Source organism: Engraulis encrasicolus, chromosome 17 (genome assembly GCF_034702125.1).
Source record: "Engraulis encrasicolus isolate BLACKSEA-1 chromosome 17, IST_EnEncr_1.0, whole genome shotgun sequence".
NCBI classification, from domain to species: domain Eukaryota; kingdom Metazoa; phylum Chordata; class Actinopteri; order Clupeiformes; family Engraulidae; genus Engraulis; species Engraulis encrasicolus.
The window spans coordinates 37,362,938-37,379,455 of NC_085873.1; the positions used below are offsets into that span (position 1 = coordinate 37,362,938).

Below are 16,518 nucleotides of genomic sequence, written 5' to 3' on the forward strand. Positions count from 1 at the left end.
GAAGATCGGTAAAATGTTGGCTGGTCTGATGAGTCTGCATACTTACTGCAACACTCAGGTGGAATGGTCAGAATTTGGCGTCAACAACATGAAAACATGGGTCAACCGTGCCTTACATCAACGTTTCAGGCTGGGGATAAAATGGCATAAGGATATTTTCCTAGCACAATTTGGGCCAATTAGTACCAATTTATCTTTGTTGGAATGCCACAGCCTACCCGAGTATTGTTGCAGGCAGTTCTGATGGCAAAAGAGGGTTCAACCCAGCACTACAGAGGTGTTCCTAATGAAGTGGACGGTGAGTGTAGACCGCATTCACACCTGCAAACTGAACTAGTGCATCATTGCCTTAAGTATGCCCCAGAGAGACATAGAAAGTGCTCAATATTGTTGGCTTCCCTATCTTAGCAGAATAGCTTGCCTGGCCAGATTAGGAGAGGAACTTTGCGCAGCTTCACAAATAGTATGGCCGGTCCCAGACTGGAAATGAACACTCTCAAAATATGATAATAATAGCCCTTGGTATTAAAAAACCCAAATATTTCACCTCAGGTAAAAAAAAAAAAAAACTTGCACAAGAAAGACCTTTACCAGTGCTGTGTATGCTTTAACTGAAAATGTGTGAAGGCCTCTTCATCAATACCAAAACCAAATCCATTGTCTGGATGCTGTGACCACAACAATTCTTCCTGAAATTCACACCTTCAGCCACATGAACTTTTAGCCAACTAATGAGGGGGAGTGGTCTGCAGCTCCACCTCTAGTGGACAAGAGATAAAGCTCCTGGCTCTACAGTCAAAAGACAGAATGGAAGGAGAGTCTTGGATATACCAAAATGATTCAAACAGTGTTCCTGTTGGTTACAATGTTAGTGTAAAAACTACCATAAGATCGGTGAATGAGAATCTTCAAAGTCTTTCATCTTGATTCGTCATGTCTGTGAAGGAGATTAAAGAAGAGGGGGACATTTATGATTTTCTTCCAGTCAAGAACAGAGATAATGCTACGCCATCCTGCAAGGAGGAAGTGTGTTTGCCACATGGAATTCAGGGGGAAGAAGATTTGGGCATGTCTTTGAAGGTGATTCCAAAGGAAGAATTTGATTCTTTCCTTGAAGAGTTTGGAGAGTCACATGGGAAACAGGAACAAGACGTCTATGGCTTGCCATATGTAAATGGAGAACAAGACGTTTATGGCTTGCCATATGCAAATGGAGATGATGTATCTACTGCAGGTAAGTTGGAACCTAAAAGACATTCAAAGTTGTACATGTACCCAATGGGATATTGTGTAAATGTATTAACACATTCAATACCAGCTGTTTTTTTTTTTTAGAATTTAGACGTAGACTCCCAGCCAATTTCATTGTTTTATGTCATTTTTTGAACACCCTGCGAATATTTTGTCTTCAACCCACAGACACATGTCAAGGCAAGGCAAGGCAAGGCAAGTTTATTTATATAGCGCATTTCATACACAGGTGCAACTCAATGTGCTTCACAAAGTTAACAAATGTAAATGAAAGGAAAACAGGGAAATGAATTAGAGTCAAAAAACATTTAAAACATTAAGATAAAACATAAGGTAAAAATAATAATAAAATAAAACATAAATAAACATAAAACCTTGAAAAACAATTCTTATTTTACTAATTTACTTCTCTTATTTTACCGTCTTTTCATTCAATAATTTAAGAAAGCATCTGAGAACAGCTTTGTCTTGAGTCTAGATTTAAAGCTATCAATAGTGGGTGCATTTTTTACGTCATCTGGAAGCTGGTTCCAAAGCTTTGAAGCATAGAAGCTAAAGGCTGCCTCTCCACATTTTGTTTTGACTTTTGGAATCACCAGCAAATTCTTCTCCGTTGACCTTAGTGACCTGGCCGGTGCATACAGCTGAAACATATCCAGTAGATATGTGGGTCCCATTCCATTTAATGATTTAAATACAAGTAGCATTGCCTTAAAATCAATTCTGTAGCTTACTGGGAGCCAATGCAGCGATCTTAAAATTGGAGTAATGTGGTCAAACTTCCTTGTCTTTGTAAGAACCCTTGCAGCTGCATTTTGTACCAGTTGAAGCTGTTTAATGGTCTTATTTGGGAGGCCAGTAAACAGACTGTTACAGTAATCGACTTTACTAGAAATGAAGGCATGTATTAGCTTCTCCAGATCATGTTTAGACATCAGGCCCCTAAATTTAGAGACGTTTTTTATGTGATAGAATGCAGACTTAGTAATAGCTTTCATGTGACTGTTGAAATTTAGGTCACTGTCAATGAGGACCCCAAGATTTTTTAACTGTTTCCCTTGGTTTCAGTCCCTTCGTTTCAAGGATAGTAGCAATCTTTTGTCTCTCCTCTCTTTTCCCCAAAATATATTACTTCAGTTTTTTCTGTGTTCAGCTGGAGGAAATTGTGAGACATCCATTTGTTAATTTGGTCCATGCAATGATAGAGTGATTCAAGGGGGGTGTAGTCATTGGGGGAAATAGATAAGTAGAGCTGGGTATCATCCGCATAGCTATGGTAATTTATGGAGTTATTCTCGATAATGTGTCCCAGTGGCAACATATACAGATTGAACAGTAGTGGTCCCAGAATGGAGCCCTGGGGGACCCCACAATCCAGAGACATTGGTGATGAAGTATGTCTTCCAATGGCGACAAAAAAACTTCTTTGTTGTAAGTACGATTTTAACCAGTCGATCACTATGCCCGTAAAACCAACCCAGTGTTCCAGTCTATGTAGTAGTATAGAATGATTAACTGTATCGAAAGCAGCACTCAAATCAAGAAGTACCAAGACGGATGATTTGCCAGCATCAGAATTCAATCTTATGTCATTCATAACTTTGATAAGAGCTGTTTCAGTGCTGTGGTAGGCACGGAAACCAGATTGAAACTTATCAAAATAGCTATTAGACATTAAAAAGGCAGTTAATTGGTTAAAAACAATTTTCTCTATTATTTTACCCATAAATGGTAGATTGGATATGGGCCTATAGTTGTTTAGTACCAGTGCATCCAGGTTGTTCTTTTTCAGTAAGGGTTTCACAACTGCTTCTTTCAGACAGCCTGGGAATATGCCTGTTTGTAGTGAGGTGTTGATGATCTGAAGTACATCTGGTGATATTAGGTGTAAGATGGATTTGAAGAAGGCTGTTGGTAGAATATCTAAGTCAGATGTAGAGGAGCTAAGACTTTGTACCGTTCTATTAAGAATGTCCACATCAACTAAATTAAAATTTCTCATGAGGTTAGGATTTAACTTCACCGTAACAAGTTGGTCCGAATCTTGGGTCGGTTGCACATGTGTGAGTATGTTTGTACGTATTTTTTCAATCTTACCTTTGAAAAAGGATGCAAACTCATTGCATTTGCTGACTGAGAGGAACTCAGAGGGCATTTGATTTGGGGGCCTTGCTAGCTTTTCCACAGTGCCAAACAGGACGCGTGCATTATTAATATTTCTGTTAATGATGTCAGAGAAAAAAGATTGTCTAGCTTTAGAAATTTCTTGGTTGTATTTCGAGAGTGTGTGTTTATAGATTTGGTAGTGGACTTCAAGTTTGGATTTACGCCACTGTCTTTCAGCCCTCCTGCATTCTTGCTTTAGCAATATAACTGTGGGATTCATTCTCCAAGGGGCTTTTTTATGTCCCACTGTTTTGATTTTTTCGGGGGCAATAACATCCATAATATGGGTCATCCTTGCATTAAAATTAACCATGAGATCATCTGCATTCTCTGAAGTTTGACTTTGGATCTCTGAAAGTGCTTGCTGAAAGAGTGAGGCTGTCTCACAGTTGATTATACGTTTTTTGACTGTAACAGATTCCCTTTGAACATGAGGGTACATAGAAACATCAGAAAAAAATGCAGTAATGGTCAGAAAAGCCATAGTCTTTGACACTAGCACAAGCATTGAGGCCTTTTGTTATTATTAGGTCTAGAGTGTGACCTTGGTTGTGTGTTGGTCCTGTTACATGCTGTGTAAGGCTAAAAATGTCAATAAGACTTAAAAATTCCTTAGCATAGACATTCTCTAAGTCGTTTACGTGAAAATTGAAGTCGCCTGTTATAAAAAGGCTATCATAGTCCACACAAACATTCGACAACAGCTCACCAAATTCCTCTAAGAAGAGTGGTGCAGAAAGTCTTGGAGGTCTGTAGATAGTTAATAACAGTATGTCGGAAGAACATTTTAGAACTGCAGCTAAGTATTCAAAAGATGAAAATTCACCTAGTGCTGTCTTTTGACATTGAAACAGTGCCTTGAAAATAATTGCTATCCCCCCTCCCTGTTTATTCTGCCTTTCTGTACTAATGAAATGAAAGTGAGGCGGGGTTGCTTCTATAAGTGTGATAGAACTAGTGGATTTTTCCAGCCATGTTTCAGTTAAAAATAAAAAATCAAGGTTGTGGGTACAGATAAACTCATTGACAATAAAAGGCTTGTTCCTTAGAGACCTGGCATTCTGTAAAGCTAATTTAACATTGAGCATTGGAGGCATTTCCACTGTGGTATTTTGAGTGAGTTTTTTTGGGACAGCACTGAGGTATTCCATGTTTGCCTTCTTGGGGTAATGTATAGGCCTACGTGTCCTGAAGAGGCTTTGCTTGGTTGTTAGAACTGGAATAAGATTGTCCACGGGTCCCCTTATCTGCTTATTTTCAAAACCGCTGTTACTATGTGGGTAGGGACCCAGTTGATATCAGACTGTGCTTTCAACAAGGTCATCATCACTGATACTATTGTACTCCAGAGCACAGACAGGTGGTGGTGGGGCTCTGCCTTTTTTGGGTGCAGTCGTGGATGGAAGTATTCTTTCAGATTTTGGGGTATAATGAGGTTGACCTTGAGAAATATCCGCATAGGAGGCTTGGTAGGAATGTCTGGGGGTAGAAAAGGTAGATCTGGCAAAGGGGAGTAGTCTCGCCATAGTTGCTGGAAATCTCAGTCTGGGAGATGGAGATGATGTTTCGTCGTTCCGGGAAGGTTGTGGTTCCATTGGTGATTGCATTTTGCCGCCGTTGCCAGGGCTTGATGCTGGTGGCTGCGTTTCGCCACATCTGGATGTCAGAGCTTGTTCTAAAGCTCAACAACTCAACTGTCTGTATATTTTTACGGTTTGTTTCTAGCTTATTCCATTCCGAAGTTATTTCACTTTAAAGGGGCATTCCACCGGTGGAGACATGAATATTGTATTGAAAGTGGGTCATATATATAGTAGAATAGTAGCATACATTTCTAATTTGGTGCCTTCTTGGCCAAGAAAATTCAGAAAATGTCTTTTTAGTGCTTGTGGATTTGTGACAACAATCCCCATAATGCACGGCAATGCTCAAGTTCCACAGGCCACACCCAGTTACTTGGGACTCTATGAATCATCCCTCACTCAGCTTGCAGGCAGTGTTGCCAGATTGGGCTGTTTACCGCCCAATTGGGCTGCTTAGGATGGCCGTGTGCGGGTAAAAATGACATGACAGAAAACCTGCCCAATTTTAGCCATAGAAATCAGCAGATTTGGGCGGGATTTTGAGCTTCTTGGCGGGTATTGAGCATTTTTTGGGCTGGAAGACATCAGCCTCATCTGGCAACCCTGCTTGCAGGTGCATCACAGTGGGACAGACATCACTGGATAGGAGAAGCTGGAGCACACTGCTGCTTAGTTTTCAAGACTTTTTTGTGCACACACGCGACCAACGTTTCGGTGTTGCTACACCTTCTTCAGAGTCAAATGATGAACACAAGTGAAACACACTTGTGTTCCGTCTTTGGATGATGTGCAATGAATAAGACACACAACACAAACCTATTTCACCCCTTTGTTTTATTTCAAGGTGGAAGTGTCGAGGAGGACACACGTCAATTTGCATTTTGACATCCGAAATCTGAACTGTCATCCAAGGATTCAATCCCACAAATGCACTCTAGAGGCGTAATTCACTCTCAAACTCGGATGGTCTCCTAAAGGGGCGTTCACCTGACGTCAACGGGATACCGGAAAACAACGAGCCTGACTTATCTCCTTGTACCATCACTGGTGTGTCTCTCTCTTGCTATCATTTGACTCTGAAGAAGGTGTGGCAACACCGAAACGTTGCTCGGGTGTGTGCACAAAATAAAGTCTTGAAAAATGAGCTGCAGTGTGCTCCCGCTTCTCCTTTCCAGCTATGCCAGTGACTTACTGGCAGTGCCAGCCCAAAAAATGCTCAAAACCTGCCTGGAAGCAATAAATCTTGTCCAATTCTATTGATGTCTATGGGAAAGATTGGGCGAGTTTTCCTGCAAAATGCCATTTTTATCCGCAGACAGCCATCCCAAGCAGCCCAATTGGGCGGGAAACAGCCCAATCTAGCAACACTGCTCACTGGAGCCTCATTGCTAGTGATTTCAAAAGCACTGGGACACTGATCTGTGATAGGTCTGTTAGAGCATTAGGTCCAACCCCCTATGGGCAGGGTTGAAAGGGTGGGGAAAAAGGCTTGTAGTCTCAACAGAAATCCACCTCTCTTTCACTCCCTCTGCCAATGATGCAAAATGACGATTTTTACATCATTGACGGAGGAAGTGTTAACAGGTGAATGCGGATTTCTCCTATCTCAGGGGGAATTGAGAGATTTTTGCAACACCATTCAAAAGTATGACTGGGTGTCTAGCAATGGAAAGCCTAATGCAAAATGGGTGGAGTGTCCCTTTAAGCGAGCACTGGTTTAGGTAAAAATAGAGATTTTCAACATTCGAACTGAGATAAAGCCTTTTTTGTCAAGGGTGCGCTCTGACTCTCCACGTTTAAATTGCGGGTCTAAATGCATTTTCACGCCCAAAGAACAACTCTGTAGCTTCCAAGTAAACAATTTTCATGCAAAAAAAAAAAAATCACCTGGGGCCTCATTTATAAAACTTTGCGGAAGGAATGCGCCAAAAGATGGCGCACGCACGAAACTCAGGATGTGCGTGCGCAAGAAAATATTCAGATTCATAAAGCATGGCGCACGCACGTTCCACGTCGACTTCCCTTTATAAATCCCAACTGACTCTGAAGTTGCGGCAAATGTGCGCACCTGTGGACACACCCATAATTATCTATGAATATTCAGTGAAACGCCCAAAATGAATATTTATATCTGTGGACGGCGTGCGGAAAGCAGACGCGATAGCCTATTTACCACATGTGGAACAGTTTTATTAGATAGGCCTAGAGAACGTTGGGCAAAGTGGAGCGGTTAAGTTTGGGAAGTCGTAGGCTAGGCTACAAAAATAAAAACCTTGAATTGCAGCATGTGGATGGTTATGTTGACAAAAATCACGCTATACCAGAAGTAAAAAAATACATAAAATAAGGATGGCATGGACATGAACCTGCCAAGTCATGGACATGTAGGCTAGTATTAATTGAGTTGTGAACAAAGGGAAAAATAGCTGCGTCAAGGAAACATCTCACATGGCATGTCCCCATGTGAAATTCACCGGTAGAAAATCTATTCGCTGTCTCATCGCACCTCATATGCACCGGGTTTAAACTTTTTTCAACAATTGCCGTTGGTCACTGCGCGCAGCTGTCTGCTTTCAGTTCAAAGCGACGCCCCAACTGTCGATCGACATATCCACAGACAGCATGACATATGGGCATTTTCTAGTCTGTATTTATTACAGTAAATGTGTGTATTATAAACGTACATTATCAGTGAGACCAGCTGTCAAATGCACACATCTGCTTTGATGACGAATAACCGCATGGAAAAGAAATGACATGCAACAAGAGAAACGAAGCTGTCCATTGGCACTTGCGCTTGCCTTGTATGGCTGAGAAAATCAAACATTACAGATGCACTTGGGACTTGAGCAGATGATTCTGCAACTGGCTTAAGACTCGGAACACTTTATAGCCTACCGATACGATTATAGCCCGATAATGGAAAGGTCCGTGGTTATTGTTAATATAGGCCTAATGTAGGGTATTTCCAAATGTGACGTAGGCCTATCATAAACGTACAATTTGAAGCGTCTATTACATGCATGTGGCTATGGATAGGCCAGGTAGACCTACTTGTTATTTTCCACCATTACCAAACAACAAACAACCGCGTTTTCGTTGCGAACTGGATTAAATAATGTTAAAGTGGCTATCGTGACACGTGACCTTTGATTTTTTTTTTCTTCAACCAATTTCGGGTCGTTCTTCCAGCTACCTCCCGAGGTCACGCTTTCCGCGTTTGGTCTTTTGTTTAGTGCTTACGCATGGGTCAAACTATGCATGGAGCTGCGCATGTTTACTGCCAGGTTCTTTTTCTATAAATACCAAACCTTGCGGTGAACTTGGCGTGCGCAGTCTTTTGTGCGTACGCACCCGTTATAAATGAGGCCCCTGGTCAGGCAGTTCAGAGCATCTGAAATGCTAGCTGGCTAATGTCAATTGACAGGCAGTTTTCGTTCTGTAGATAAAAGTAGACGTGCCAAAGTACTCACCCAAAAGTAGGTTACTTCCTGCTGTGTTGCATGCTGTTTTTCATTACAACCTTCCATTTTACACCTATCTTGATGGCAGCAAAACTCCTAATCCTTCCATCATATGTATAGGAATAGACTAGCTAGCAAGGCAAGTATGTTTTGATTCTCCAGCTCAGTAAGTAACTCGAGACGTGACGTGACCAGAAAGTAGTTTGACTGGCTATAATAAAACTCAAATAGGCTACTAATAAAATGCACAGATGATGAAATATCCAGATCCTGACTTTGTAGGAGTTTTGACTTTGTAGGTGTTTTCATCTATGTCAGTTCTGTTCATCACATTATTACAAAAATCACACAGAATGTGCATTAGAATGTGTAGATACAGAATCCAATAAAAAAGAAACATAAAAACGTAATTGTACGGTTTGGGAGCCAACGCATGGGTAAAACGTACTTTTACGTGACTTGGTAGTGAATGTGTTAACTTGGGTTTGAAAAAGTGTTTTGAGGTACCCTGTTTTAATTGAATTGAAGACATTTTTCATAATATGTCCTGTTGTATACTCAGGTGAACGCCATGATGGTGAAAATCCATACCAGCATACCATTTGTGGAAAGACCTCTACAAAACCAAATCATCCAGTAACGCACCCTAGATCCAGCAAGCCAGAGGGTGCATGGCAGTGCAGGCTTTGTGGAAAGGACTTTGTGAACAAATATGTTCTAAGAATTCATCAGAGAATCCATACTGGGGAAAACCCTTACCAGTGTGGTACATGTGGAAAGGCCCATACAACTCGACATCATCTTGAACAACATCAGATAACCCATACTGGGGAAAAACCTTACCAGTGTACTACATGTGGCAAGGACTTTACAAGTCAATATGGTCTTGTTAACCACCAGAGAATCCATACTGGGGAAAAACCTCATAAGTGTTCCACATGCGAAAAGGGATTTACTCAAAAATGTCAACTTGTACAGCATGAAAGAACTCATACTGGGGTAAAACCTTACCATTGCACTACATGTGGAAAGGCCTTTACGTGTCAAAGTAATCTTGTGAGACATCAGAGAACCCATGCTGGAGAAAAACCTTTTCTGTGTCCTACATGTGGAAAGGGCTTTACTAGTAAAGATTATCTTGCAACACATCAGAGAATCCATACTGGGGAAAAGCCTTACCATTGTAGTACATGTGGAAAGGGCTTTACATGTAGCAGTGGTCTTGTAAAACACAAGAGAATTCATGCAAAAATGTAAAAGGGTTTTTTAGTGTTTGATGCATTCATATTGCCACTTTGGCATTTTATATGTTGACAATATTTTAACATGTATCGCTCATTCATGTTATTTGTAACTCAATTATGTAGCCATGTTTAGTATACATTATATGTTATTACACTTCTGGGAGAATGTCACAGAGTCCTTGAGGTGTGACAAGAAGGCATGTATTTGACAACCATTACTTTCAAACGATCTATTCATGAATGTGCATTATAAAGTTCTTGCATCTGGAATGTTTGCTCAGAGTGTAGTTTACAGTCACGTTACAATAATTTAGGTATTGCATATATTTTGGAATTGTATTTTGCTTCTTGAGTCTGTCAATAATATTATGGATTTTAATACTGGATTTCTGAAAAAATATTGGACTTTTAAATATTTCTTGCAGGGCTAAAGGGGATGTCTCTGTTTAATATCCATCTTCTTAGATTGGGAAGTTACATCTCCTGAATTGCCGCAATCTGCCGCTGCCACAGAACATGTTAACTTGCAAAGACAGCACGCACAAACACAATAGGCGGTCGACGTCGGTGTGTTTTCTTACTTGTATGATGCCATCTTGTAAATTCAGGTTGACTAGAAGATAATCTTGCTATGGGGCTAGCACCCACAGCATTTGGCATTTGAATTTGGATACATAACCACTTCCAAAGAAATACTGGAAAGAAAAGCACCTATATTATGGAAAGTTACCAACCGTAGCCCAGGTGCCACTAGAAATCAGTATGTCCAAAACCTTGTGTGCCGACCAAAATTTTATGAAACTTTTAAACAATGTTTGGCACAGCCAGGCTTTCCATCTCATCCACGCATATGAACAAACAAGGAGGGAGCGGCAACTTCACGTAGCCTACATTTAATCAGATACACGGGGTGGAAATGTAGTAAGCCTACATTTAGAAGTCAAAACAAAAGGTGGATAGATTGTTGTTGCCCTGAAGAGGCTATTGAAATCGCGCTGTGGATGATTCTGCTTAAATAGCAAGAACGTTTCCCCATTTCATGTTTCTATTGTGGAAAATATCTTTTCACTAGGTTTTTAAGTGGGTTAGGCCTATGCAATTTACTGCACATAAGTGCCCTTAAAGACCCACCACAACCCGTCATTCTCCATAGGATAACGTGGGGAAACTCGACCCCCGACTTCGGGCCTCGGGCCGGGCTCGGTTAGATAATTCTAGTGATGTGTCGGGTAACATCGGGCTCGGGCTTTAAAAGCCACGGGCCGGGTAGGGTCGGGTTGACATTTTCAGGCCCGTTGAGAACTCTAATTCAAAGTCTTGGTGTTAGGTTGTATACTGTAGTTACTGCACATTTGACAAAGCAATATCTCTAAAATGGGACACATTTTGACCATAATGTTTTGTAACAAGATAAAGGGGGTGTAATGACCATTTTCAGTCTAAACTCAATTTTGACAAAATATGTAGTTACTGCACTTTGCCTTGGTAGGGCAGAATGGTTGAGGACTACTACACGACACGCACATCCAACAGGAAAGCATCAGCTAGGGTTGCCAACTGTTGATGGAAAAAATATGGGACACTTCATCGAGGCAGGTGGGGGGTCTTAGGGTCATCCCGTAGAAAATGGTGCATTTCTTAAATGTTAATTCCTGCATTTTAACTCATGTTAACCTCCCATTTCTGCTCATTACGGAAACTGTACAGTACCTTTATCCCTAAATACGGGACGATTCTGTATTTCAAGGGGCGGTTGGCAACCCAGCAGGAGCCAAATGAAAAATAGCATAAGTAGAAGGCGGGTATCTTAAAAAGGACTGGAGTGCCTGTAAGGAAATGTCATCAAGTGGCAAGAGCTTGGTCATCACCTGTAGTCAAAAGACTGCATGCCATAGGGCAGTTTTCCTGAATGTTTTTGTCCTGCTGCTTACCCCTAAGCCATTTTGTCAGCCGATTTTCATGGTGCACATGAAAACAGGGGGCTGCTCTGAAAAGAGCCATGCCATCAAGTATATTTTATTTCATTTTTTTTAATAAAGAAATTTCATTCAGATTTTCACACTTAGTTTTCTTGACTTGAACAGATCTGGCAGAATTGGAAAATTTAGCCCACAATTGTTTTCAGAGTTTTCTTAACCATCAGTCATTATCCTTCTCTGGATCTTGTACCCAGGGCTGTAGTGGTCAAATTAGAGGTGGGTAAACTATTCATTTTTTGATCAGACAGACCGCGACGCGACGCGACACAGCAACGCAAGGTGTCGCGAATCTGTATGGCTGTCCTGGCCATATTCCATGACGTTATCACTGGTGATCACCATTGCGACTGTATGTGACTTTAGTTGCGGCCCATTCATTTGAGAGACACATTCCTGTTTCTTTAAATACTCCAAGGCCTTTCACTTTTTTGCAGATTTTTCATCCAAGATATTCACCATTGAAAATAAGCCAAGGGTTATCTTTTAAACCGTATGTATTGTTTTTCTGTCCAGGTAATGGGATGGCATGTGCTCTCACTTTCTCCTCTCACTGTGTCTTCAGTCTCAGATTCTGCATCTCCCTCTACTTCAGACTCTCTGCTGTCCATCTCTCCTGTCCCTGTTTCTTCTCTTACTCCTCTCGCACTACCTGTTTCTTCATCTCCTATTTCATCTTTCTCTGTTTCCTCATTCTCTGTTGGTCCTCTTTAATTTCCTCCTCTTTCCTCTTCTATCTCTAGCCTATCTGATCTCCTGGTGTTTCTCCTCTCCCTGTGATCTCTGCCTCATTGCCTGAAAAAAGTGGAATTTAAGAGTGGTGGGGCTGAGAACACCAGTTAAGCAGCCTGCCAATTACACTGACAACATAAGTTAAAGGATCACACACATGTAGGCTATAACTACCTATGTCAGCATAAATAGCCTATACAGCATGGTTTTTTGTTATATTGTTTTATATTTAGAAAATATAAGATTGATATTTTTGTTTTACACGTGCCAATTCAATGGCTGTTTAAAAATAAAATATTAATAGGCCTACAGTGAGGAGAATAAGTATTTGATCCCTTGCTGATTTTGTTGGTTTGCCCACTAATAAAGACATGATCAGTCTTTAATGTTAATGATAATATGTATTCTGATATGGAGAGACAGAATATCAAAAAGAAAATCCAGAAATTAACTCTAAATAATATATAATAATTGATTTATATTTAATTGAGGGAAATAAGTATTTGATCCCCTGCCAACCATTAAGAGTTCTGATCCCGCAGATCAAATGGCACTTCCAATCAACTTATCTGAATTGAACACACCTGTTAATAGTAACCTGCACAAAAGACACATTGAATCTGCAGAATCAGTCCATAGAATCAGTCAATCAATCAAACTAAACTCGCCAACATGGGACAGACCAAAAAGCTGTCAAAGGATGTCAGGGACAATATTTTAGAACTCAATAAGGCTGAAATGGGCTCCTGGATATTAAAGAGCAAACTGTTGGTGCATTTCTTCACAATTTTAGGACATACAAAATGATCATCAATCATCAATCTTAGGCCTGTCTCTGGTTCTATACAAGATTTGACCTTGTGGGAATTTAATAACCAGAAAAAAGGAGATAAAGCACCTTAAAACTGTATGGGAGGAGCTAGGAAATGATCTCAAGGCAGCTGGGACCTCAATCACTAAGAAAACTATTGGAAACACTTGATACCACAGCGGATTAAAATCCTGCAGTGCATGTATGGTACCCTGGCTTCAGACGGAACCTGTTCAGGCTGACCTGAGGTTTGCCAATGAACGTCAAACTGGATTAGGATATGATTGGGAGGTGCTGGAATCAGATAACACCAAAATCAAACTGTTTGGCATTAACACAACTCTATGTGTTTGGAGGAAGAGAAATGCTGCCTATGATCCCAAGAACAACACCTTCTCCAACATCATAAATGAAAGTGGTAACATTATGTTTTGAGGTTGTTTGTCTGGCCAAGACACAGGACAACTTCACATCGTCAAGAAATGGATGGAGGGAGACATGTAAACGTACAATGCTGCATGCCAACCTCTTTCCCACCACCACTACACTGAAGGTGGGTCATGGATTGGCCTCCCAAAATGATAATAATCCATAACATACAGCCCAAGCAACGAAGGCGTAGCTCAAGCAGAAGCACATTAAGGTCATGAAGTGGCCTAGACAGTTTCCAAACATTAACCCTATAATAATCCTGTGAAGGGAACAGAAGTTCCCATTTGGCAAGCTACAGTCATACAACGTAAGTGATTTAGAGATGATCTGCAAAGAAAAGTGGACAAAATTCCTTTCTAATATACCCACAAACATTGTCATTAACTGAAAGAAACATCTGACCTCTGGATGTGAAAACAAGGGCTTTGCCACCAAGTATTTTGTCTTTTTTGACTAGAGGGGTCAAATACTTATTTTCCTCAATGGAATACAAATCAATTAAAATATATTCTTCAAAGTTATTTTATGAATTTTCTTTTTGATATTCTGTCACTCTATATTATAATACATTTTATCATTAACATTATAGAATGATCATGTCTTTATTAGTGGGCAAACCAACAAAATCAGCAAGGGATCAAATACTTATTCTCCTCACTGTATATATATATAAGCCATCATGTTTGCGGTGTTTTAGAATGACAATTGACCTTTTATTTGATTTGCTATTCTCATTTCACCTTGAAGCACGAGAACGTCTCGTGCTTTAAAATTATTGTTATAAATTACACTGGTGGCATTGCTAGCTTTCGTGATGTAGAATGACTAGCGGTGGGTGACGAGTGCAATACAAGGATAGTGACTACGCATTAGCTAATCTGAAAGCTTGTTCTGTCATTGCCATAGTTCGTCAAGTCAAACTTATTTACAAAGCACATTTAACGACTCATGTAAATTGATCTCTGTCAGTCTTACTTTGTACTTGGGGGCTTTTGCTGGAATCTGCGGAAGTGGAAGCACTGGATGGTCTCTTCAAATATCTGCTAATACCCATTATGATTAACTTTGAACAGGTAGGCAGGTAGGCAACTACACGTATGTAGTGTTTACATATTCCATGGATCCTGATTGGTGTTGCCGCCGCAGCCGAAAGGCACTGATTGGAAGGTCACATACCCGAATACAGAGCAGAGGAAAATGATTCCTACTAAAGCGTTAAGTATGTTCAACAATATATTTTTTAAATGACACCAAATTTATTTTGGATTATTCCAACAGCAGATCACAAGGCGCAGGGAACTTTGACGTGCGTAATTGCCATTAAGAGCTTCGTAAACGCTGTTTAGAGGTGGATAAACGCTACTTAGAGGTGGGTAAACGCCATTTCCTAAATTCCAGAGGTGCGTAAACGGCGTTTACGTGCGTTTACCCTCCACTACAGCCCTGCTTGTAACCATAACGACTCTCACTCCTATTCACACCTTGACCCAGCTGCACCTTTTCCCATCAAACCCCTTTTGTCATTTAATGAGGGGGAGTGGTCTAACAACTTAACCTTGCAGTGCCTAGACATAAAGCTCCTGGTTCCCTACCATCAAGTTAGAACTGAACAAGGCGTCAAAAAACATTCAAACAGTGTTCTGTTGGTTGCAACTTTGTTTCAGAAACGACTATAAGATCTGTGGATGACAATCTTCGTATTCCTTCAGCTGAATTTGTCATGTCTGTGAAGGAGATTAAGGAAGTGGATATTTATGATTTTCTTCCAGCGCAGAACAGAACAGATGAGAATGTCCGTAGTCACCCATCTCAATTTGCCATGTCCTTGAAGGAGGTTAAAGAAGAGGACATGTATGATTTTTTTCCAGTGCAAAACAAAGCCTCAAAAGATAATGCAACGCCATCCTGTAAGGAGGAAGTGTGTTGGCCACATGGAATTAAGGGAGTTGACCTGGGCATGTCTTTGAAGGTGATTCCAAAGGAAGAATTTGATTCTTTCCTTGAAGAGTTTGGAGAGTCACATGGGAAACAGGAACAAGATTTCTATGGCTTGCAACATGCAAATGGAGATGATGCATTTACTGCCGGTAAGTTTGAACCTAAAAGACATTCAAAGTTGTACATTTATCTGAATGGGATATTGTGTAATTATATTAACATGGCTTTGAAAGTGATAGAAAGTACCCTACTTTAATTAAATGGAAGACATTTCATAATATGCCCTGTTGTTTACTCAGGTGAATGCCATGATGGTGAAAATCCATACCAGCATACCATTTGTGGAAAGACCTCTACACAACCAAACCATCCACCAGCACACCATGGATCCCGCAAGGCAGGGGGGCCATGGCAGTGTACTATTTGTGGAAAGGACTATATGAACAAATCTAATCTAAGAATTCATCAGAGAATCCATACTGAGGAAAAGCCTTACCATTGTACTACATGTGGGAAGGACTTTACAAGTCAACAAGGTCTTGTTTACCACCAGAGAATCCATACGGGGGAAAAACCTTACCAGTGTTCCACATGCGGAAAAGGCTTTACTCAAAGATGTCACCTTGTACAGCACGACAGAACTCATACTGGAGAAAGATATATGTGTCCTACATGTGGAAAGGGCTTTATTAGTAAAGGTAATCTTGTGAGACATCAGAGAATCCATGCTGGGGAAAAACCTTAACAGTGTACTACATGTGGAAAGAACTTTGCAATTCAGCATTTCCTTGTAACACATCAGAGAATTCATACTGGGGAAAAACCTTACAAATGCATTACATGTGGAAAGGGCTTTGCATGTCGCAGTAACCTTCTAAAATATCAGAGATATCATACTATGTAAACATGTTCAAGCTAGGT

The 16,518-nt window shown here is 40.6% G+C and overlaps 2 protein-coding genes across 3 annotated transcripts in view; one reads left to right on the plus strand and one right to left on the minus strand.

Annotated features, from left to right (window-relative positions):
• Nucleotides 1-16,518, minus strand: part of tanc2b (tetratricopeptide repeat, ankyrin repeat and coiled-coil containing 2b) — a 226,036-nt gene that overhangs the window by 50,969 nt on the left and 158,549 nt on the right. The window lies entirely within an intron of this gene.
• On the plus strand, nt 713-10,432 carry LOC134466840 (zinc finger protein 180-like). 2 transcript variants are annotated; one of them, XR_010038422.1, is made up of 2 exons: nt 713-1,234; nt 5,845-6,140. XR_010038422.1 is itself a non-coding variant. In XM_063220724.1 (2 exons), exons 1-2 carry the CDS (start codon nt 934-936, stop codon nt 9,719-9,721), a joined length of 996 nt encoding a protein of 331 aa, XP_063076794.1. In that variant the 5' UTR covers nt 753-933; the 3' UTR covers nt 9,722-10,432. The 2 variants fall into 2 exon arrangements, 1 of the variants encoding a protein (XP_063076794.1); XM_063220724.1 differs by lacking the exon at nt 5,845-6,140 and adding an exon at nt 9,027-10,432 and having other exon boundaries at nt 753-1,234.